Below are 25,140 nucleotides of genomic sequence, written 5' to 3'. Positions count from 1 at the left end.
GACTTTCACAGTCTAGGGTTTAGCTCAGAGGCTGCATTTTTAACAAGTATCCCAGCCACAATTTTTTTTTTTTTTTTTTTTTTTGAGACAGAGTCTTGCTCTGTCACCCAGGCTGGAACGCAGTGGCACCATCTCGGCTCACTACAAGCTCCGCCTCCCGGATTCTTGCCATTCTCCTGCCTCAGCCTCCCGAGTAGCTGGGACTACAGGCGCCCGCCACCACGCCTGGCTAATTGTCTGTATTTTTAGTAGAGATGGGGTTTCACCATTTTAGCCAGGATGGTCTCGATCTCCTGACCTCATGATCCACTCACCTCGGCCTCCCAAAGTGCTGGGATTACAGGCGTGAGCCACCGCGCCCGGCCCCCAGCTGCATTTTTAACAAGTGTATGTCATCTGAATCACACTTAGAGAAATGCAGCTCTATGACCTTCACCCAATCACAGTACCTACACACTGACAAACACCTTATCTACCACCGCCCCAACCTACCACACCTGGGCTACAGGTCCCATCCTTGTGGTGACAATTATCCATGCTCCAATTCTCTACCTAATAAACATAACTAAAGAAAGCACATAAGCATATGGATTAATCCCATCATTTGGGTGGCAATACCTAACATATTGCCTTAAGCATAGTAAGTTTTCAGCAAAAACAAGTGTCACTTTTGTTTGTATTGTGACCCCACCAGGGTGGGGTGTGGGGCTCTCCAGGCTAACCTGTCACCTTTTAATTTATGATTAGTTGACTCCACTTTTCATTCCCTACAACAACTTTTTAAATACTTACTCCTCCCTTTCAAGCTGCTCAGTCCTTCCTGGCCATCCTCTCAGGGACACAAGGCCTCCTGCTTCAGGAAAACAGACATAGCAGGCACAAGCACCCTACCTCTCCACCTCATCTCCAAATAAACCTCAGGCTTCCTCAGGGGAGGAGGCATTCCTGAGGCTTTCCATGCTCACTCTTCAACCTGAGGCATTGTCTCCTGTCTGCAGGTGTGTGACAAGACACAGCAGTCTGTTTCCGGGATGTGTTCCTCCCTGGCCCCTCAGACACCATCCTCCGGCTTCTCTAGGTTCCTGTCTCCCCTTCTTCTGTTAACCGCCACTCACCTCACAAGTACAGATCTTCTCAGGGACCCACTCTCAGCCTTCTTCCCACCTCAATTCCTCTAATCTCCTTCCCCTTGCCACCAAATTTCTCTCGTTTCACCTACAGTCTTCACACACATCTGACTCACTTCTCAAGACAGTCTACTTTGCTTCTTTCCCAACCACTTGACTGAAATCGTGCTTGCTGTATTCTCCATCCGTTTTCTGCACCAAATTCAGTGGCCCTTTCACAGTTCCTCACTCTCCCTGCTGTCTGCAGGTGTGTGACAAGACACAGCAGTCTCTTTCCGGAATGTGTTCCTCCCTGGCCCCCCAGACACCATCCTCCGGCTTCTCTAGGTTCCTGTCTCCCCTTCTTCTGTTAACCGCCACTCACCTCACAAGTACGGATCTTCTCAGGGACCCACTCTCAGCCTTCTTCCCACCTCACTTCCTCTAATCTTCAGTCCAGATCTCTTATGAAAGTCAGACCCCAAGTTAACCCTCCTGAACTTCAAACAAAACAGCCCAAACAGAAACCACTAACTTCCCCATCCTCCAAATGCGATGGTTACTCTCTATCGCTTCAGTTCATGGTCACCAAGTCTGAAACCTGGGAATTAATCCTCACCTCTCAATTGGTCACCACATCTGGCCAACGGTACCCTGTAGGTTCTTTTCTGTGCCTCTTCCTCTCTCCAACGCCAGAGCCTTGGCACATGCCCTTGTTGTTGCCTGTGGGCTCCCTGCAGCAAGCTCCTCTTTGGTCTCCTGGTGATCCCAGTATCTCTCCATTCTCACCCATTTTTCAGCTTCTCATCTGAATAATCTTCCTAAAATACAATCCTAGTCCATCATTCATCTGCCTAAAGCCTTTGAAGGTTCTCCATTTCCCTAAAACAGTGGGGTTTTTTGTTTATTTTTGCTTTTGGTTTTTTGTTTTGTTTTTTGTTTTTGTTTTGCCCCTAGACCCTTTGAAAATCATGCACTCTCGCCTGAGAGAAATGCACACAGGCTCGTAAATCAACCATCTGCATATAAGCTCACAGGCTCTTCTCCCTCTGAAGCTCACCTCATGGATGCCTAGGAATGATGGAACCCACAAGGCCCTCAGATTCCTCAGGCCTTTACACAAGACCCTTCTGGCCAGCCTCCTTTCCCATACACGCCACTTACACACCCTCTCTGGGCAGAGCCGACCGCTCTCCAGTCCCGGAATACACAGAGCCTCCTCATAGTGATGCTGTTCTCTCTCAGTTGTCTTGCAAGACCCAGTTCTAATGACACCTCTCTCTGACATCGTCCTTTCCCTTGCAGAATAAACTGCTGTCTCCCTTTTGTCACATTCATAACCTTTTTACTCTTTTTTTTGAGACAAAGTCTCACTCTGTTGCCCGGGCTGGAGTGCAGTGGTGCGACTTCAGCTCACTGCAACCTCCGCCTACCAGGTTCCAAGCAATTCTCTGCCTCAGCCTCCCAAGTAGCTGGGACTACAGGCGCGCACCACTGCACCCAGCTAATTTGTGTGTGTGTGTGTTTTTGGTAGAGACGGGTTTCACCATGTTGACTAGGCTGGTCTTGAACTCCTGACCTCAGGTAACACACCCGCCTTGGCCTCCCAAAGTGCTAGGAAACAGGCGTGAGCCACCACGCCTGACCTGATAAGCTTTTCATAGCGTGCCTTTCTCCAAGTGTGTTACCTGCACCGGGCTGCCACACACATGACCATGTTCAGCTTTGTCTCTCCCGTGCCTGCTTCTATGAACAACACCGGGACTGCTGTACAGCAGCTGTTCATCAATGACTGGTTGACTCTAAATGGCAAATGGCTCCCATCTAATTTTTTTTTTTTTACAATAAACATATGCATGATGGTTGTTACATGCGCATTATTTGAGCTTTGCTGAAGTTTGCTTGCTTATCTTTTCCTTCTTTGCTGATTTTCATTTGAATTATTTAAATTCATCTCAAAAAGTCCTTGGAGCTTTTGTTATATTCATAAGGTTAGCAACTATAGAAACTATCAGGGTTAAACCATAAAGGGAACTATTCCACAAATAGTAAGAACAGAATATATAAAGGTCACTGCAAACGTATTCTATTTGAATAAGACTTAAAAGATAGGAAAACTAAAGGTAAGTCTATTTTCAGTCTAATGCAGAGTATGCAATTGACATTTTCCATTTCTACCTCACCCATAAAAATTAAAATCAAAACATCCACACTAAGCACTTATTAATTTTTAGCCTCAGACAAGGTGAAACTTCTATTTTACTTTGTTACCACAAAGAATCTTACATAAATGCAATAAAGCTGAATGTGGATTTGCCCTTTGGAGAATCTATAAACACTAACAAGAAAGAAGTATTCACTCATATTCTTCATATAAAAATACACATTGAAATAGATTTTACAGTGTAATTGGCCACTACTGAATATGAAACACTGCTGAAATATATGAAACACACTTTATCTGCATTCTAGTTTGAAAAATTCACTTTATCTTTACAGAAATCCAGTGCCAGTGTTTCCATTGCTGTATTAGGTAAAAATCAAAGTTTACAACAGGATAATCAAATACACCAATGTTAAGCCTTAACTTCACTTTTAGTGACTATAAGTAAATATCACTTGTACTTGAATGGTTTTCATCCAAGTAGATCTAATTCTTACACAAATCCCTTCTATTATTTGGGAAAGAATCACATTCAATTATTTTGTGTGACTATTGTAAGATTTTATACTTATGTATTTTATTGCATTGTTCTCTATTATCAATGAAAACTATCTTTCTAAGTAAAAAAATGTAAGGATACATAGCTAAGAATAAAACTTCTAAACTCCACACATTTCTCCTAGGTGTCTCATTCCCCTGACCATTGTAAAGTCTGGCTCTATTATTCAAAGAAGGAGGGAGAAGAAAGGGAGAATCAAATTAACGCCTATCAAACTTCAGGCACTGTGCTTCATTCTATCCTTACCACACTCTGCAGGTGATATTAGAAACCCAGGTTTTACAGGTACGTAAACTAAGCCTCCACTTTGCGGAAGTCACAGGACTAATGAAGCGTTCTGTTGGACAGCTTGTGCAAGGCTCTCTTGGCAGAAGCCTCGTTATGTTGGCTGTACCCATGGCTCCTTTCTAAAGCCTTACCTGTATGTGGCTGTATTTTCTACCAAATCACCCTGCCATCATGGCCACCACGGCCACCACTAACTGGGCACAAAATTGGGACAGGACCCAAAGTTGGCAGCCCATGAGAGGGCTGCTGTGAAAAGATGGCTGGCCACACCAGTGTGACCCTCTCTTACAAAAGAATGCAAGGATCCCAGGGAAGCAGAGAAAAGGGGCAGCAGTGCTGAGGCCGCTCCCCACCCCCAGTGTAAAGGCAGTGCACAGCAGCCACGCACGACGCCATCTCTCAGTCACCATGACAGAGACGGTACAATGGGCTGTGGGGCGGGAGGAGAGGAGTACCAGAATGAGGAAGTGGCAGACAGATGCTTTGAAATAGAGTTTAATTAGTACTCATAAAGCACTAATTAAAGAAAATGGCAACTAAATCAAGAACAGAAAGATTTCCTGAAACTATAAACCTTGAATATGAAAATTATGAAGATGAAATTAGTGTAATCAATATTTCAACAGAGCATTACCCAGTGGTTTCGGTATTATACAGACAAAAGTATTCATTTTTAAGAAAACAAGGCTGCAATAACAAAGTAATGACAACCATAAAAATCACTGAGTTCCATTCTTTATTATGGTATAGCAAAGAGACAGCAAGATTAGAATCACCTGAGAATTTTTTTTTCTTAAATACCAGGGACCAGGCCCACTACTCTAGATCAGTGGGTCTCAATACATGGCCTAAGGCTCAGCGGCAACAGCATCACCTTGCGGGACTTGTTGGAAATGCAGATTCTCAGGCCCGCTCCACACCTGCTGAGTCTGAAACTTGAGGGCAAGAACCAGCAATGAGGCTTGACAAGATGATCAGGGTGATTCTGATGTACCCTCAAGACTAAAAGCCATGGCCTTAGATGACATTAGGTCAATCTTTCTTTTTATTATCGATATATAATATCTATCAACAATAAACTAAAATAAACCCTACAAATACGATAGGCAAAGGCTAATTTCCTCAATTTAAAAAGCTCGTGTAAAGAATAAAAAACAGATACCAAATACATCAGAATATGGATAAATAAGCAATTCAAAAAGATGTTTATATAAATCTTTAATTATATCAAATCCAAGATACAAACCTACACGTACAAAGTATGCTTAAAAATCATGGGGCAGGGGTAGAAGACATAAAAAAAAAAAAGAAAGAAAAGCCAAAATAATAGCTGTGTAGCTTCTGAGTGTTGAGAGTACAGTATAGTGTTTTTAAAATAATGATAATGTATTATCTTCATAATTTTAAAAATATATATTTAAAGTACAGTAGCTTTATCACTACGACATATTACACACAAAGGTTAAAAACAAAATAGTAAAATCATTAGAAGGAAATAAAGGTATTTATTTGTATGGCCTCAGGGTAAGAAAAGCTTTAAGACCAAAAAAAAAGCAAAACCCCTAGGTAAAGTGATAAAAACATTTGAAAATGTTATAATTTTAAACTTCCATAAAATAAAAGACAAAATAAAATGAGAAGCCCGGGAATGTGTGAAAAGATACTTACGAAACACATAGCAGACAACAGGCCACTGCCAGAATATAAAGAATTTTTACAGATCAATACCAACACACAATAACCAACCAGGAACTGATAAAGCCCATGATGCAGCAAGTCACAGGAGAGAAAATTTAAAAACACAAACATGGGAAAACCTACTCAAACCCACCAGGAATAAGGGAAGTGAAAATTGAAACAATAAGAAACCATTTGTTAATCTTTCAGATTAGCAAGAATTTAAAAGTCCATCTGTATCAAAGTGGTACATTCATGCTTTGCTGTTATGGATATAAACTGGTATAGCTGCTTTTGAGAGCAACTGACAAAATCTGGAAAAACTGAGCCAACCTACCCAGCAATTCCACCACTAGCCATCAACCCTCAAGTATATATGCACAGGAAAACCCACACTCTGTTGTTCTTTATACATACATACATACATATATATATATATATTTTTTTTTTTTTTTTTGCTATTTTGTGATAGCAAAAAGTTGAAACAACCTAAATAGTCCATCAGTGGGAAAACAGGTAAATGAGATGTGATACATTTATACAAAGACTATTACTACACAGTAATAGTTAAGGGAAAAAAATTAGATCTGTATGTAATAACATGGGTAGTTCTCAAAAAAGTATGTAAAAAAGCAAGTTATAAGAATGAAATGCACTTTTTAAGACCAACTTACATAAATTCTCCTTTGAAACAATATCTATTTTCTATACAGACATCTATCTATGTAAAAAACAATTATCATAACCGGTGAGAATACTCAGCAAACTCTCAGAAGAGGTGAGGTTACTTCTGAGGAAGGAATGCAGAGTCGGTGCTGGGGATGGTGGTCTAAAAGGATTGCTTACCCAGGAACATTTTAACATATTCAAAAGTAGACTACACATTAATTACTCTCTTAAACACTGTTTTAAAAGAACTTGGACATAGGTTAGCCAAAGTATTCGTTTTTAAAACTGGGTGGGAGCAAGATGGGTATGTGTCATTTTCTCCCTTTGTATTTTTCTTCAGCTTTTCAATCATCCCCCTCCAAAAAGCACTTTGCCAAAAAAAAAAAAAAAAAAAGTTCAAATAACATGCTGCATAATATAAACATTTGCACCCAGGTGCACATGACCTGATCCTGCTGCACTCAAATCATGTGGTTTTTATGACCGAACTGTAACACAAGTAAATAGTTAAGTCAAAATTAGATGACGACTTACGCATATAAGGCAGTTTTTCTGGACAGGGGAGGTATGGTGAGTATGTGAAGTTTTCCGGAAGATACGTTGTTGTTTGAACAAGATAATCACTTGAATTATTGCCTTCAGGATAATCTTGGAGAGAGAGAAAAGAGTTACAAAAACAAAAAGGCCTTTTGCTTTGTCCCTGGAATGAAATACGTCACTGTCACTGTGAGAAAACTACAGCACACAATCTACAGAAGTACTTAAAATCAGTTATCTTTAAAGAACTAGAGAACAGCAAACTGCTGCTGGGAACAGACCTCTCCACATGATTTCCCAAGAGACATCTAGAGAGCAGCACACCCTTATATCCTTGCACACAGACATAGCAGTCCCATTTGCAACCATGTGAGAACACCTGCTCCCATCCCTCCTCTGGCTGAGCCCGATCTAAAGGGAGTGTGAAAGTGTAACAGGGAATCCCCTCCACTATGGCACAGCCACGGGTGTTCCAAACTGCTGCGTGCTTGCTACTAGCATCCACAGAGCAGAGGGGTGGGAGTAATGTTTTCTTACCACCTCACACTGTAGAAACTGAGATTTACCCACTCAACTTACTTTTGTAATACAGCTCATTCTAAACCTTTAAGTTAGTCATTCCCAGCCTGCGGGCTGCAGCCCCGCGGGAGCCCTGGAGCTATCGTTACATTAGGCCCATTATCTTTAGAGTTAGCAAGTTAAACTGCATACACGGCACCAAAGTCAAACGCCTGAGTTCAAATTCTCGCTCCAACACACTGTAGCTGTGTGATACAGGGCAGGACATGATGTAGTTTCCAACTATGCCTACTTCATACTGTCATTTTTAAACTTCAATAAGATAAAATGTGTAAGGTGCTGAGAACAATCCCTGGCCCATAGAAATAGTTAGTAACTGTAGCTATGAGCGATTAGAGATGAGCACCTGACCCATGAGAGAGTCACAGGCTTAGAATTTTTGAATGTGGAACCAGAGAGATCACATTTCAGTCCCTTTCTGGAGCAAAGTTCTGAGACGCAACTCTAGGAATCATGACACGCAGGTTTCCTGTTATGTAGGGAAGCTGGTCTAAGAGAATGACATCAACGTGCAATGAGTAAGAAATGAGAGATGGAAACAGCTCATTAAACTATTGTCTGTCTCCTGGATCACAAACTATGTACCACAGAAAGTGAAACTCAGGCAGACACTTTAGGAAAATGTGAAGATATTCTTTGAATCTTGAGTAATCTGCTCCAATGAGAGACAATGTAGGAGCTAAACCCTCTGACCATAGGCTAATGACAGAATCCTGCAAATTAGATAGGAAGTATGTGAGATGAGCCAAAGAAAACTAAGCACCTCCCCTGCACACCTTTCCCTAACATCAATATTCAGTCATTGTCACAATGGAGTTGGTGAGGATGCAGCGTGGGAGTCAGGACAGTACTTCAGGGCAGAGTCTCACGCCACCTGCAAGGCTGTCGAATGAAAGAGGCCCTGCCACGGCTGCTAAGCAGAGGGTGTTGGGATGGACAAAGGTTCCAGGTCGGGCACCAAGGAAGAAACAGAAGCCACAAGAGAAGGTCCAATTCCAAAGAACTGCATGGAAACCCCAGTTACAAATTTCACAGGGCATCAGTAAAGTGTTAAGGTAAATGCACTCCCAGAAAACCCCAACATGAGAGAGATCAATGATGGTACAACTGCTAAGGCCTATTCTATCAGGAAGTGGGAAAGCCCCAATGAGACAATCCTCCCCACTGTCCCTCCCTGTAGGAGTGCTGGCAAGCATTTGACAAGGAAAATCTTCCAAATGACAAGGGGAGGAGAAATTCAGTGAACATTAATCGTTTTATATGCCCAGTGACACACCAAGACCACAGACACTACTCTGGTAGCCCATACTCAATGTATTCTGCATGTATCTGAAAGATTTAAAGATACCAAGCAAAAGCAAGTGGAAGGAAGTCCAATAAAGTTCTGATTCTTTTTTTTTTTTGAGACAGGATCTTGCTGTGTCACACAGGCTGGAGTACAGTGGCATGGTAACAGCTCACTGCAGCACTGACTTCTTCAGCTCAAGTGATCCTCCCAGCTCAGCCTCCCAACTATTAATAGCTGGAACTACAGTCACGCACCACCACACCCAGCTAATTTTGTATTTTTTGCAGAGACAGGGTCTTGCCATGTTGCCCAGGCTGGTCTCCAGCTCCTCAGCTCAAGCAATCCTCCTGCCTCAACCTCCTAAAGTGATGGGATTACAGGTGTGTGCCACCATGCCTGGCCTGATTCTTTACTTAAGATACTTTAAATATATATATGTAGATAGATATATACCAAAATTCAAGTTTTTTTTTTTAAAGGGCTTCTCTTTTTATGGGGACTCCTACTTTGCTAGTGGTAGGAGCGAGTGCAATGAGCATGAATTGGGTTTCTGTCACTCCCACCAAAACTGCTTAAGATCACTATTGTTATGAGTTCTGTAACAGTGTCTAGTCAAGCTCATTGATTTATACCTTAGAGTTACTTATTTATCTTCAATATTCCTGAAAAGGAAGATAAGGCATTCTTATTTGAGGGAGACAGTAAGAAAAGAAAAACACACAAAAAGAATTCTTAAAAGTAAGTTTGCCAAAATTTAAAAAATCAAATCAAAGCATTGTAATAAAGTCAGAGCAACCTCCCAGAAAGACAGAAAGGAAAGAAAAAGAATTGAAAAACAAGAGAGAAATGATGATACATAATAGGATTTCCAAAAAGAAAGGAAAATAGCAGGAAGACAACTTATCAAAGAAATAATACAAAAATATTTTGGAGAATTGAAGGGTAAGATATTCCATATTGATAGGACTGCTCCCAGCAAGAGAAGAAAAACCAAGCTCCAAGATGCTCTTTGTGAAATTTAACAATACAAAAAGATCCCAAAAGTCTCCAGAAAGAAAAAACTGGTCCATGAACAGTAACTGCAATCAGGATAGTCAACAGACTTCTTAAAAGCAGCACTGGAAGAGAGAAGACAATGGCATGGGAATTTTGGAAACCCCCCTTAGAGTGGTCAACTCATGTGCCTAAGGGAAAATCAGTGACAGATTAAGAAGGTTCTGCAAATTGGAGGGAAAAAAGAGTTAACAAGTAACATCAACAAAAATAAACAGGTCTACAAAACAAACATAATTACAACTAGACTCAGGAAAACAAACCATTATCTACATTCTCTTAACAACATCAACAATACCGATTGAGCTTAAATTGTGATTGATGTAATTATATTGGGGATAAGGATTCGTAAAATTGGAGTGAGACTATAATACTAAATGTCTTTCTTCCATAACAGGAGTAGTTAAAATTGATAAATCAAGAGATAGAAGGACAGAAACATAAAGATAAATAAAGAATAAATTGTTAGTTCTCTGAGGATTGGGACTCAGGGAGGAGTAAGCTAGGAGACTGTTGTTATTATACCCTTTTCTACTTTTAAAATATAAAAAGTTCTACTTAAAATAAAAATGCAAGAAAGTTAGTGTGCTTTTCAATATGAATAAGTGAGCAGTTAAAACAATAAATAGTGGCCGGGCGCAGTGGCTCACGCCTGTAATCGCAGCACTTTGGGAGGCCGAGGCGGGCGGATCACAAGGTCAGGAGATCCAGACCACGGTGAAACCCCATCTCTACTAAAAAATACAAAAAATTAGCCGGCCGCTGTGGCGGGCGCCTGTAGTCCCAGCTACTCAGGAGGCTGAGGCAGGAGAATGGCGTGAACCTGGGAGGCAGAGCTTGCAGTGAGCCAAGATCGCGCCACTGCACTCCAGCCTGGGGGACAGAGCGAGACTCCTTCTCAACAACAACAAAAAAAACCCAAAAACAATAAATAGTGAATGGCCAGTTGTTCACTAATTAGCTAGCGTGCGCTCACTTTCTCTCTCTCTCTCTCTCTCTCTCTCACACACACACACACACACACACACAGAGCTCATATTATAGCTTTTGTTGCACATACCACCAGAAAAAGATGGGCTAGCTATATAGAGATGATAATTTTTCTGAATCTCTTCAATTTTTATTAAGGACATACTATACACTACACATTCACAAGAATGAGACAATAAATAAGGTTGTCCTTGGATGTACAACTATGATATAACAATATTTTAAAACACAAAAAAAAACAAAAGAGTAAGTTTGTCCCTGGGGGTCATCTGCCTTGAGATGTTACAAGGCTCATTTTCTTATAATACTGAGGCGGAAAAATATCTACGGTTTCATTCAATCCTTTTGTTAATGTCATGCACTAACTTTAAATAAGAGTATTTTCTTATTCTGCATGATTTATTAATTTTATCATTAATGCTTGGGCTCCTTCTCTTAGCCACATGCTATGATTCTCTAAACCCGCATCCAATTCACAGAAGTGCTCTGCTCTCTAGACATTTCCACAAAACAAACTGTTAACTCCTTCTGGGGAGTCAAATGGCAACAGGAGGGCCAGAAAGAATTGTTCTACTTTTTACTTTAGTGCTAGAATGACTGAATCACAAAGTAAACATTCCATCACTTTTATTAGTTTTTAAAGAACCACATTTAAGTGCCTTCAAGTTACGCAATATCATTATATTCACTTCACTGAATACCAAGTTTTAGAACTAAACATGTGCTATTCTTGCCCACATCGTAAGGAGCTCAACTCACTGCCAGACTTAGAAAAACACCTCCACACTCCTGGAGTACTCTGTTCAGTGGTATTTGTGTCTTCTCAATGTATTATGTGTATATAGTCTATCTACCAACTCATCTATTATTCTGAATATCTCTTTTAATTAAAATCAAATTGTCTTTGATTTCTAGCACCTAATAAAAGTACCTACAACATAGTAGGAACATACCGTAAATAAACACCTCACAAATGATAATACAGCCAATAATGATTTAAGCTTTTAGAGATTTCACTGTAATAGACCCACAGAATTATTATTCCTACCAAAGTGGTTAGGTGAACAATGTCCATCATGTATAACCACTGCTTTCAAAGTCAGGAACCATTTTAAAAGGTTATACATGACAGATGCATTTGGGATCCACCACAACTGCTACAAAAGGTAGACATTATTTCATCTAATGAATGGATAAAAATAAGATGAGCTCTGGGCCCCCTGCTTTCTTCCTCCCTTCCAGAAACACAACCAAAGAAAAGGGAAACAAAGAATGAAAACTGCCAGATGGATCCCCTAGTAATTCTCACTGGACCTTATCACCTAAAGGAAAAGGAGAACAGGACCCAAGAACACCTTTTAATGGTGTTTATTTTCCTGCTAAACAGCAGCTTAAAACAGGTGTTAGAAACCGATGAGAGTTCTAGTCTGTTTCCCACTAACTTGTCTTGTCAGTCTGGCAGTGTCTGGGGGCCTCAATTCATACATCCATCAAATGAGGAGGCATGCTGGGTTATTTCCAACAAACCTATCCACTCTAACATTGCATGGCCCTTATCTTCTTCAGTAATTAGATGAATTCACTGAATACATCTTGTTTTCATAATTTGACTGGCTCTGTGGGCTACACGGCATCATCTGATTATGAGAGTGTGTAATTTCTTTACAAAAATAGTATACATCTATTTGTATTTTGATGCCACAGAAAGGCAGGTACAGGATTAAAAACCCCTTTTGGAAATCAAATGTGCTTATAACTATCACAATCTATTTATCATTTAGTGTTAAACTGTAAATGAGCCACTGCATATTAATCAATTCTCCTCTAGAGCTCAGTTAGCTTTCTGTACACCTTATAGACCATTATCTTCTTTTTTGGATATCGTATCTATAGAAGTCTATGCAGAAATAACCAGTTGCATTATAAATAATTATTTATGTTTCCATCTCTCCCAGAGGCCTAGAGATCCTCATATTAAAGGAGACTGTTTTTCTTAATATTGTGTTTCCAATATCTGGTTAAATATACTAACTATATTCAGTAAATGTTGGTTAAATGAACACGGCAGAGCCTCATTGCTGACTCAAACTCCATTTTTCCCTTTCCCCTTAGGTAACAGAATGCCACTTTCACTAGAGTTCCAGCACACTCTGGTCAAAGACTATATTTCCCAGTGTTATCGCATGTGGCCATGCAGTTAAGTTCTAGCCAATTAACTGTATGAAAAAAATACTGTATGGGACCTCTGGGAAGGCTCCAGAAAAGGGGTCCCTTATTTGTTCTTCTTTGTTCTTCCTTTCCTGCTTCCTACTGACCCAAGTTCAAAAAGTAGAAGCTGCTTTCTATATTTTGTTTGCAAGAATTAACCAAGATGGCACCCAAGCAGCCATCTTAGACTATGAGTTAACCACGGAGCTACATGATGGATAGCAGAAAATGAAGTGTGATGACTTACTTTAAGGAGCCTCCACAACCAGCCACAGATATCTAACTTGCAGAGTTCTTTCACATAAGAACAGAAAGACTCATGTGTTTAAACCACCACAGACAGGTCTCTGTTACATCCAAACTTAATCCCTAATGTATACAATGACTGTTTCCTGAGAACAGTTTTACCATCAGTAAAGGAACCCTATGAAAAGTTTTCAAAGTTTTTTTTTTTTTCAGTTGCAGGGTACTATGGGGAAAGATTGTCTTGTCCATATAATCATTCCTCCTAATCATGCTCAATATCCAGACATATACGTTATTCATATCCCAGGGAAAACAACCTGATATGCACAAATTTTTAGCACTCCCACAAATATACCAACTTAGAGATGTCTATTTCCTTTCAGTTGAACAAACTTACAGTGAACATTTTTACAATCAACTTATTTGACCAGCACAAATCCTACAGAAGCTTTTAAAATGTTTAAACTTCTAAAATTGACCGACTATTCAGAAGACTCATTCATGCTAAAGAATAGTTAACGAGACTTTTACTGTAGTATTAAAACATCAACTATGTTGAGACAGTCCTTCTAAAAAAAAAAATCCTTCAAGGTTAAAAAATTAAAATAAAACAAGAGTGTTTTGATTTGTGGCATCATAAACATATTAGGCAAATGACTAAACTGGATTTTATAAAAGCACATGTGATATTACATTGAGATCAATATGTCACAATCTTGAATTTTTAGAAGGGTCTAAAACTATCACCCACCTTGACATACATTTAAGAAAGAACACCTACAGCTGGAAGACAAGACTTTCTCCTAGTAGAATGTGTAGGTTTACAGTGACACAAGGAAGAATTACTAACACAAATTAAATCTTTATTTTTACCTCTTCAAAATGAGACCATAAAGGGTACAACAACTGACAACCCCACTGAATCCTTTAAAGTAACACCTAATAACTTTGGGAGACACTGTGGCAACGCTGCCATAAAAGAGCATGAACATTCTTCCACAACAGTGAGATCTATTTACATCAATTCTACCATCATTAAATCATTGGTTCAGCCTATTAGATTTTAACCTCCTGGGATTCTAATGCAGCTTCTACTTTCAGGTGACATTTTAAAGACAAGAGTAGGCAGGGCACGGTGGCTCACACCTGTAATCCCAGCACTTTGGGAGGCTGAAGCGGACAGATCACAAGGTCAGGAAATCGAGACCATCTTGCCTAACACGGTGAAACCCCATCTCTACCAAAAATTAAAAAAATTAGCCAGACGTGGTGGCAGGTGCCTGTAATCCCAGCTACTAGGGAGGCTGAGGCAGGAGAATGGTGTGAACCCGGGAGGCGGAGTTGGCAGTGAGCCGAGATTGCGCCACCGCACTCCAGCCTGGGCGACGGTGCAAGACTCCGTCTCAAAAAAATAAATAAATAAAATAAAAAGACAAGAGTAGTTACCAATTTCCAATTTTATAAAATTTCTCCTTTAGCTCCTTAAAAAGGCCACAAAACTACTAACAATCTTCTATAATTAAAAGCAACTATTTTCTAGACCTAGTTGGGAGAACAACTTAGGAACTAGAATGAACACAAAGAGAGATGGTAGTATGGCTTAGTAAGATGAATAAATTATTCTCTGGTTAATTTCTCTTTAATACAATATGTGAATTGAAAAAGTAGAAGCTGCTTTCTATATTTTGTTTGCAAGAATTAACTTAAGTGTTTGTACAAAATCTCATCACTTTTGTGACCACACCTTCATACATCCTAAAATAGGTAACAGTCTTGATTTGCACAGTAAAATAATCTGCCAGGACGCTTAGGGGAAGATACCTTCATCTTTAACAGGAAGTTACCTGAAGGCAGAACAGACTGTAAAAGATTTGGTTTACTGCTTTGTGACTACAAGGGGTTAAGCAGGAAGTAGTCTTACCTGTACCGTTGAGCGTACTGTTTTTATTTGTGTACAGCCTGATCATATGACCTATTGTTTTCACATTTTCTCTCAACATTATACCTCGAGCTTGTACCATAAAGAGATATGTGTTGGCTATAAAAGAAAAATAGAGAAAAAAATGTCATAACTCAGTAAGCTTTAATATTTAATAAAATAATATTCAGAATTGGTGAAGTGCCCAATAAACATAAACTGACTCAATCAGCACGTCCAAAGGGAAAAGAGAAATACAAAATATTGCCTACCATAAAAACTGACAAAAACAAACTGATTTTTTAAAAGCAATAAAAACAAAAAAAGTTGAAATATCCACCTATCAAATAAAATGAAACTAACTGAACAAACTAAAATATCATAATGAAACCCCATATCCATAAGTGATTTTCTACTATAAAATATACTTAGAAATTTCAAAAAGGCATTTTATTACAAGTACTCAATCTTAGTTATAATTCAGTTTCTCTAATTATAATATTAATTTCCTCCTACCAAAAACTTCACAAAAGCTAGGATTCCTTATAAATCCCATAATGTATGAACAAAGATCTTGCAATGGTCCTGAAAATTCTTGATGTGTTTGCAGACAGGGGTGATCTAGGATAAGTATCTCTTTGGGACACTTCTAAGAGTTAATTAAACTTTTACACTCCCTTTCAATCACAAATCTATCTACCAGCAGGGTAAAAGCAAATAAAATCAAAATCAATGTGTATTTTTAAAGCGAGTCAATTTAATTCTTCACAATAAGTGCTTCAAAAATAGGCTCCAAATTTCCTCTGCTGGGAGAAACTGGTAAATTGACAAAGCTTTATCACAAAAATCCCTAACTTTTGAGATGTCCAGACTCCCCAGAGGCACAGAACTAAGTAAGAAACTCCTTTCCTGGTCCCAATTCTGTTAGCGCTGTGCATAACTTTGTACAGCTCCTTGGATCTCAGTTTCCTCGTTTCCACAAGGCACTTGTGCAAGTAGTGCATTCTTCTTTAAAGTCTCTAAACACAAAGCTAAAAATCATAAACTCCATTTAGATGAAAGGCAGAGGCTCACTATCATGGCAAAAACCAAGAAACTGCAAGTCTCAGTTAATGACTCAATTTTAACATAAGCTGTCTCTGAATACAGTAATGACACTCTCAAAAGATGAATGCTGAATGAAAAAAATTAAGAATGCTGATTAATTTTCTAAGTCCTGCTCTAGTTTCTCCAGATGGAATAGAGGGATGAGAGAAATTTAATGTTTACTACCGTCTTTCCCACTTCTTATGTAAATGTGAACTTGCTCAAAGTACATACGAGCAGAGCATAAATAAAACTACTAGAAAAACAGAGTAAAATAAAACTTTTCTTTCACCTCCAGAAAAAAGAGAGAAACAGAAATCCAGGTTTCACCTAAGCTTTACAGGTATCATTTTTAAGAGCATGTCTACAGGCTTTCTAGAAAGTAGTCCTGTAATTAGATTTAACTTGCTTACACCTGAATTTACTATACTAGTTTACAAATACAAATACAAATACAACACATTTTGACTACATTTTTGTACTTAAGTGGACTTTAAAAGAATGAAGAACACAGTCATAAAAAAGAACAAAATCATGTGCTTTGCAGCAACATGGATGCAGCTGGAGGCCATTATCCTAGCGAATTAACACAGGCACAGAAAACCAAATACCACATGTTCTCACTTCTAAGTGGGAGCTAGACACTGGGTACTTATGAACATAAAGATGGTAACAACAGAAACTGGGGACTACTAGAAGAGGGAGGGACAAAGCAAGGCAGAAGTTTAAAACTACCTATTGGGTACCATGCTCACTACCTAGGTGACAGGATCAATCATACTCCAAACCTCTGCACCATGCAATATACCCGTGTAACAAAGCTGCACGTGTATGCCCTGAATCTAAAATAAAAGTTGAAAATAATTAATAGACCATATGGGGGAAAAACTTATTCATAACAATTTAAATATATATTCATAAGTAAGGTTTTTGGGTTTTTCGCCATCTATGGTTTGTTCTTAATGTTAGTTTCATAAAATAGACTGCACACATTGCTGTCATTTTCTGAACTCTGAAACAACTGATACAGTGTGGCAGATATTAAGCCCTTAAAAGTTTGAACTGACTTCTCATAAAAGGAAGATGTCATGTGGCTGGGCGTGGTGGCTCATGCCTGTAATCCCAGCATTTTGGAAGGCCAGCACAGGTGATCTCTTGAGGTCAGGAGTATGAGACCAGCCTGGCCAACATGGTGAAATGCTATCTCTACTAAAAAATTAAAAACAAAAAAAAAACAACAAAAAAAAAAAACCTAGTCAGGCGTGGTGGCACATGCCCGTAGCTCCAGCTACTCGGGAGGCTGAGGCAGGAGAATCACTTGAACCCAGGAGGCGGAGGTTACAGTGAGCAGAGCGGCGATTGTGCCACTGCACTCCAGCCTGGGTGACAGAGCGAGACTCTCTGTCAAAAAAAAAAAAGCTGTAATCAGACGCCTGTTCCAATTCCTCTCTGTTCATGTATTCAATTTGTTGATTTGTTGAATGCCTGCCCTCTGCCAGAAACTGTATTAGATGTATTTCAGTTTCTACTTATTCTTGATTCAATTTGGAGTATTTCGTCCCCAAGATTCAATAATTTCATTGAGATATTCAAATTAGGTAAAGCTATGCATAATCTTATATAATTTTTGAATCTCCTCTACTTTTGATTTTTAATTATTTTCTCCCTTTTCTATGTAAAATTTGAAAATAAAACATGTCATCCTTATGCAGGGGCCATGCTAATATTCTCTGTATTGTTCCCATTTTTGTATATTTGCTGCCAGAGCAAGCACTCCCTTTTATTTTTATAAGACTTGTCATATTTGTGTATTCCATTGCTTATATTTAAATAATCTGTCTTGAATATCTCAATTCTATTTTCCTCTATTTTTAAATGTATTAGTTCCTGATCCCATTCTTGTACATTTAGACTTTTTCTAATTGAATTAATCCATATTAATTTTTAATAATGAAAGTTCTACAACAATAAATTCATCTTTGATAACTATGAAAAACTGGAAGAAAAGACACGAAGAGAAAAAAGAAAACTAAAAGAACGGCCAACAAAAATGCAGGAAAATGTTCAATAAAAGACAAGCTAACATTAACAACTCGGCCAAAATGAAGACCCAAAGTTCAACTGAAATGATGTGGGTGGGGCAGCATCACACAGATTACTAATGACACCTGGTTTCCAACACCTTGGATTATTTAATCCTAAAGTTACATATGAAATTTGTTGTCAGTAATATAAACATCTTATATTTGTGCTACACCAAACTGTGAAAAGAAAACCTGCTACAAAGTACTAGAACTCAGCCTAAGGCAAAAAAGTTCTACTTCCAGGACTGATCCTGGCCTAAGAAATGAGATGCTAAGTAGGAGCATTATATGCATTATTGTGTTTCCTGGAAACAACTTTTTAACTTATCTAACTTGTAGGTAACAAAACCGTTAAAAAACATGATTTCTTTTTTTTTTTTAAGACAGGGTCTCACCCTGTCATCCAGGTTGGAGTAGCTCGACCTTGGCTCTCCACAACCTCCACCTCCCAGGCTTAAGCGATCCTCCCACCTCAGTCTCGCAAGTAGCTGGAACTACAGGTACCTGCCACTACGCCCACTTAATTTTTTGTAGAAATGGGGTTTCTCCATGTTGCCCAGCCCGGTCTCGAACTCCTGAGCTCAGGCAATCCGCCCACCTCAGCCTCTCAAAGTGGTGGGATTATAGGCGTGAGCCACCGCACCTGGCCTTAAAAATGATTTTTTATGGTACCTCTAACAAAGGTGAAAAAGAGTGCATTTACTATTCATTAGACAAATGAAGACCAAAATTAAGCTAGACACCAATTTCTCCAAATGGAAAATCTATTTATTTATTCCAAATAATTTACAGCTGAGTTACATTCCTCAGGTTAATGGTCCTCATGGGTTTAATCCCTAAAGACCAAAACCCGTTAGGGAATGAAGCTGTGTTTAAATAGAGAGTGGTCGTTAACAGGAAGAAAGTGCTATGTCAAAGGGTTGCAAGACACACTAAACCAGCATGAGAATGGTTCCAATTGTCTGCTTTCCAAACGTAAAACTATGTTAACCCAAACCCAAAACTTGCTTATCAGTAGTAGTATAAAATGTAATGTCTTTTTTTAATTGTAAGTTCTGGGGTACATGTGCAGAACGTGCAGGTTTGTTACATAGGTTTACACATGCCATGGTGGTTTGCTGCACCCATCAACCCGTCACCTACATTAGGTATTTCTCCTAATGTTATCCCTCCCCTAACCCCCACACCCCCGAGAGGCCCCAGTGTGTGATGTTCCCGTCCATGTGTTCTCCTTGTTCAACTCCCACTTAAGAGTGAGAACATGCAGTGTTTGGTTTTCTGATCTTGTGATAGTTTTCTACTGAGAATGACGGTTTCCAGCTTCATCCACGTCCCTGCAAAGGACATGAGCTCATCCTTTTTTATGGCTGCATAGTTCCATGGTGTATATGTGCCACATTTTCCTTATCCAGTCTATCACTGATAGACATTTGGGTTGGTTCCAAGTCTTTGCTATTGTAGCGAAGTGTCACAATAAACATATGTGTGCATGTGTCTTTATCACAGTATTATTTATAATCCTTTGGGTATATGCCCAATAATAGGATTGCTGGATCACATGGTATTTCCAGTTCTAGATCCTTGAGGAGTCACATTGTCTTCCACAATGGTTGAACTAATTTACCCTCCCACCAACAGTGTAAAAGCGTTCCTATTCTTCCACAACCTCTCCAGCCTGTTGTTGCCTGACTTTTTAATGATCACCATTGTAACTGGCGTGAGATGGTATCTCATTGTGGTTTTGATTTGCATTTCTCTAATGACCAGTGATGATGAGCATTTTTTCATGTCTGTTGCCTGCATAAATATCTTCTTTTGAGAAGTGTCTGTTCATATCCTTTGCCATTTTTTGATGGGGTTGTTTTTTTCTTGTAAATTCAAGTTCTTCGTAGATTCTGGATATTAGCCCTTTGTCCGATGGATAGATTGCAAAAAATAAAATGTAATGTCATATTGGCAAGTCTTTAGGTAGAGAAAATCCTTGTCTTTCGATTCCAATTTATAAGAACCCTCATCTCAGAAAACAAATAGGGAAACCTACCACTGCTTAATTAAAACCATGCTGTTTGTTCTCTAATTTCATTCATTTTCTATTTGACTCTGCATTGAGAGACATAAATCTAACTTATTTACCAGTTCTGCTTCCCAGGGGATAACATCTCAAAAAATTTAAAAAATAAAAATAATAAAACCTATTTTCAACAGTTTATGAAAGCTTCTAGGCCAGGCATTCTATCCCGAGTTTGCAAGGCAAGAGATTTATGAACTTGTCTAATTCTTCACTTAAGGAAATTAAGGGACACATCTGCTATAAAACTGCCTCCCAGCCCCTTTCCACATCCAGTTTTGCTCACTAACAGTGCTGCAAGGATTCAAGACAAGAAGAACATGCCTGCCTGCAGGGATCCAGAACTGTTTCCTGGGCTTTGCAGGACACCAGCGCAGCATGCCTGTGATCCTGACACCTCTGTTCCTAGCTGCTATGACATGCTACCACAGTTCCCAGGTCTCTTAACAAAAGTCATGTGAATAAATGATTTTGAGAGGGAGATGATGATGTTGGTCAGGCAATCTGGGATGCAGTTATAAATGTAGGACCGAAGCTAAAAGAGGGCTAGAAATACCATTTGGAGAGACATTCAATAAATGTAAAAGCTGGAACTATCATGATAAATTCCCAGAGGAAAAATTATCCAAAAGGGAGATAAAAAGGTGAAGACAGACCACAAATAGGCAGCACAAAGATAAAAGATCCCAAAGTGAATTAATCTCAGCTTGAACACAGTGAAAAAGCTAATGGACTAAAGAAGAGGGTGAGGTCAACCATGTCAAATGCTGCAGATGCTAAAGAGGACTTAAAAACAACAGCTTAAAAAAATTCAGCATACTCTCTTTGTCAAGCATACTTTACATACACTAACCTATTTAATCCTCACAAGCAACTCTATAAGGCAAGTACTATTATTATTTCCATTTTACAGATAAAGAAATTGAAGCATGGAGTTGAATGACTTGCTGCAGGTCACATAGTTGTTAGGAAGTGGTGGAGCCAGAATTCAAATCCCAGCAGTCTGGCTTCAGCAAGTTAGCCCTTGACCATCATACCATTCAGCCTCTTTGAAAAGCCTATAGGAGATCACTGTAAGCCTTCAAGACAGCAGCTTCAGGAAGCAGTGGAAACAAAAGGAAAATAGTAAAGATTTCAGTGGACACTGACAAAGTGAAAGCAGCAAGTTTCAGAAAAGGCAAACAAGTGATTAGCAAGGTCAAGGGAAGGTTTTCTGCAAGAGGAGGGCCCTGAGCATGTCTGCAGCCTGACTGGAAAAAACTAGAAGAAAGGGTGAATAATTTCAGGCACTAAAAGGAAGCAAGAGGAAGGAGAGAAAACCACTCTGTTGGTGGGAAAGTTTAAGCAGAGGCTCTGAGGTGCACAGCAGCGGTGCACACCCAGGGAATGACAATCTGCCTTGAGTGGAGATGGGTAGTAACGGAAGTTAGGAAGGGCTAAGTGGGATAGAGAGTTTAAAAAAAAGCAAAGGAGAGTGAGAGGACAAGAAGTCATTGTGAGGATGAAACATAACTGTTAACAGAGGTGAGAAACCTCTAGAAGCGGAAGGTTAAGAAGGCTGCAGTCTGGAGAGGTGCAAAGGAGAGCAAGCCACAGCTATGCTGACACCCAGGGCATGGCCAGGTGGAGTGAGGGCAGAAGACAAGAGCTAGACATCCTGGTGGTCACCAACGAGGACGGAGGTGGGGGACAAAGGGGAAGGGAACATTCAGAACTGAGCACTGACTGCTGAAATCTTCCAGGGATATAGAAGCTTGACGGGCATAGGTTTCTGAAGAGCAGTAGATGAATTAACATTTACTAAGTGCTGAGTTTGGTCAGGCACTGAGTTGAAGTCCACATATAAATATATGTAAGTACACATATACAACTATATTTCCTTTCATTCTTACAACCACCTGGAGTTTGTTGAATGGAAATCCCCAAAAAGATATGCCCACGCCCTAATTCCCAGGACCTGTGAATGTGACACTTGGAAAGAGGTCTTTCCAGATGTAATTAAGCTAAGGATTTTGAAATGAGGAGATCATCCTGGATTACCCAGGTGGACCCTAAATCTAATGGCAAGCACTCTTCTAAGAGAAAGGTAGAGAGAGATTACACACACACACACACACACACACACACACACACACACACACACGCAATGTGAAGACAGAGGCAGTGATGTGGCCACCACGCACCTGAAGCTGGAAATCGCGAGGAGGATTTTCTCCAGAGCCTCCAGAGGGACTGTCTTGCTAACACCTTAATTTCAGACTTCTGGCCTCCATAATTCTGAGAAAATAAACGTGGTGTTTCAAGCCGTTATGTGGTAATGTGTTACGGCGGCCCTAGGAAAATAACACACCACCCCATGACAGGTACAAGTTTGTCCATTAGAAGATGAGAAAACAAACTCAAAAGAAAATTAACACAGGTAGAATTAACAACTCAGGATTCAAGCACAAGCCTGAGTGACTCTGAGGGGAAGGGATTTGGAAGAAACCTTGGTTCAAGGCCACAGAGGAGAGAGAGAGACAAGGAAAAAGAAATCTTCATTGTAAAAAGTTACAACAAGGGAAGTGAACATATGAGAGATTAACCAGATTTCCTTTAATACAAAGAGGAGGAGAAAGCCAGAAGGGATCCTTAAAAGTTACAGAAGAGAAAATGATTTCCTGTATTATCTACAGAACACAGGAAATAATACAGACAAAAGTAAAAATCTGAATGCACCACTCAATATTAACTACAGATATGTGAATCAGGTATCTCTTTCTAAGAATTTCTAAGAATTTATGATAATCTAAATATCTGTTTCTGACGCTGAAAAATTTTCTTCTTTCCACATCTAGCCTCTTGTTCAATAAATCCCCAAGAATTACTCATCCATGTGGGTAAAGGAAAAATATGTTATCTTCAATAACTATGGTGTAAACCCCAAGGTTAGGCCAGACTATACATGAAATATTATTCATACCACAGCTAGGACTAAGGAAGATGGGTACTACTTGGATTAAAAACAAAAAAATAACAAACATCAAGGATGTGCCAGGCTTTAAAAAAAAAAAAAATTCTTTTATGTCAAAGTACTATTTGTCTGACCATGGTAACAATAATTTAAAACCAGGTATGGACTCAAGGAAATCTGCAGTGCAAATTATTACTAACATATAACATCCTTACCTCTACTTTTCAAGTTATGAGCTGACAAAGTCTGCAAGAATTCTGTGTTCAGAGCCCCACTTTATCAAACAACAAATACAATGATCACATATGGGAGATCTATTTCAGATCTTAGCTAACAACTCAAGCTTTGCAGATTTTGCAGATGCAAACATAAAAACTGACAAGAAATCTTTGTAACAGGTGTCTTTACAACTTCCACTCTGCAGTTTAACAATCTTAAGTTATTTCTGGAGATTCTTTGTGTTGGAATACTGATCAAGGTTAAACATTTTTTAATAAAAACTGACTTTTCCAATGATCTTGCTAAAAATGTTCAGGGTGGAAACATGTTTATCCACGTGTTTATTGAGTGCCTACCGTTTACCAAGCAATGCCAAAAGTTAAGGGGCCATTTGGCTTCCTCTGTAAAGAACCAAGATCCTGCAAAGGCACAAACTGTCTAAAACATCAGAAGGACTTTTGCAACAACCAGATCATTAGTTCAGCCTACTTTAACCCTAGTTGATAATTCAAAAAGTAGACTCTGAACCTAGTGATATGAAAACACTATCTAACAAAAGATAACTATCAGCCCTGTCATTTGCTAACGCACCGTATAATTCACTTAAAATAACTATATAGCTTTTTTAAAGCATGACAGGAACCCTAAGAGTTATGAACCACACTGCGGAAAGTGGAATCAGGAGGAAATTAGGAAATCAGGGAAGGAAGAATGCAGGCAATTAAACAGATCTTAAAAATCTAATCAGGAAACTCACTTAATGACATTACAGACTAAAAGACCAAGCCATAAATAAGCAGGCCCAGGAAACATTATAAAATTGTTGAAAATTAGTGATGTCAGAGTATATAAGTGTAGAATATATAAGAAGTCTATCAAAATGAAGTAAAATGTGAACTATTTGAATATGTTTTATAATCATCTTCAATTTACTTGTGTTTTCACAATTAAAATACCTTTCAGAATTCCAACTTAGTATTCATGAAAGGAAAATGAGCCTAAAACGAGAATCAGAGAAGGGAACTGGTAGGAAATGAATTTCAAAGACTTTCAAGGCATATTTTCAAATCAGTAAACAAGGCACCTTTTAATTCTCTACCTTTGGTCTCTTGATTCAAATGAAAATAATGTCCAATTTATCTTCCTATGAGTCAAACTGAAAATTGCACTATAATTAGAAGTCATAATTTCTGAGCAATTAACTTAATTATCAGGAAGGCAATATAGTAACAAGATTTCAGTAAAATCATATTAACATTTGCCTCAAATATATAAAAACAGGCCATAGTATTCAATCAAGATATCATGTTATAGTAACAAACTTCAGATAGCTACTTAAATATACTACTGTAAAGATATTATAAAAATGGCTTTTCGAGCCAAATGCTAGGAAACGTTTTGAAATTACTTCCACTGAACAACCTATAATGCTATACAGTTTAATAAGT

General features: G+C 39.0%; 1 protein-coding gene and 1 non-coding gene across 8 annotated transcripts in view; both read right to left on the bottom strand.

Moving 5' to 3' along the window:
* The window catches only part of B4GALT6 (beta-1,4-galactosyltransferase 6), a 65,088-nt gene that overhangs the window by 30,318 nt on the left and 9,630 nt on the right, over positions 1-25,140 (bottom strand). For 2 of the 7 annotated variants that reach the window (XM_015121716.3, NM_001257591.1), the window contains 2 exon segments: positions 15,286-15,402; positions 6,998-7,111 (listed from right to left, as the gene is read on the bottom strand). The exons of 1 other annotated variant lie outside the window; for it this stretch is intronic. In XM_015121716.3, coding sequence (XP_014977202.1) covers positions 6,998-7,111; positions 15,286-15,402 — 231 coding nt within the window. 7 annotated transcript variants of the gene reach the window in all.
* LOC114673946 (U6 spliceosomal RNA) lies at positions 18,036-18,138 on the bottom strand. The gene has a single exon (XR_003724784.2). It is a non-coding gene; the product is annotated as a U6 spliceosomal RNA (small nuclear RNA).

This window comes from Macaca mulatta, chromosome 18 (genome assembly GCF_049350105.2).
Source record: "Macaca mulatta isolate MMU2019108-1 chromosome 18, T2T-MMU8v2.0, whole genome shotgun sequence".
Taxonomy (NCBI): domain Eukaryota; kingdom Metazoa; phylum Chordata; class Mammalia; order Primates; family Cercopithecidae; genus Macaca; species Macaca mulatta.
Note: the sequence above shows the minus strand (reverse complement) of the source record. Positions and strands in the feature narration are given on the sequence as shown.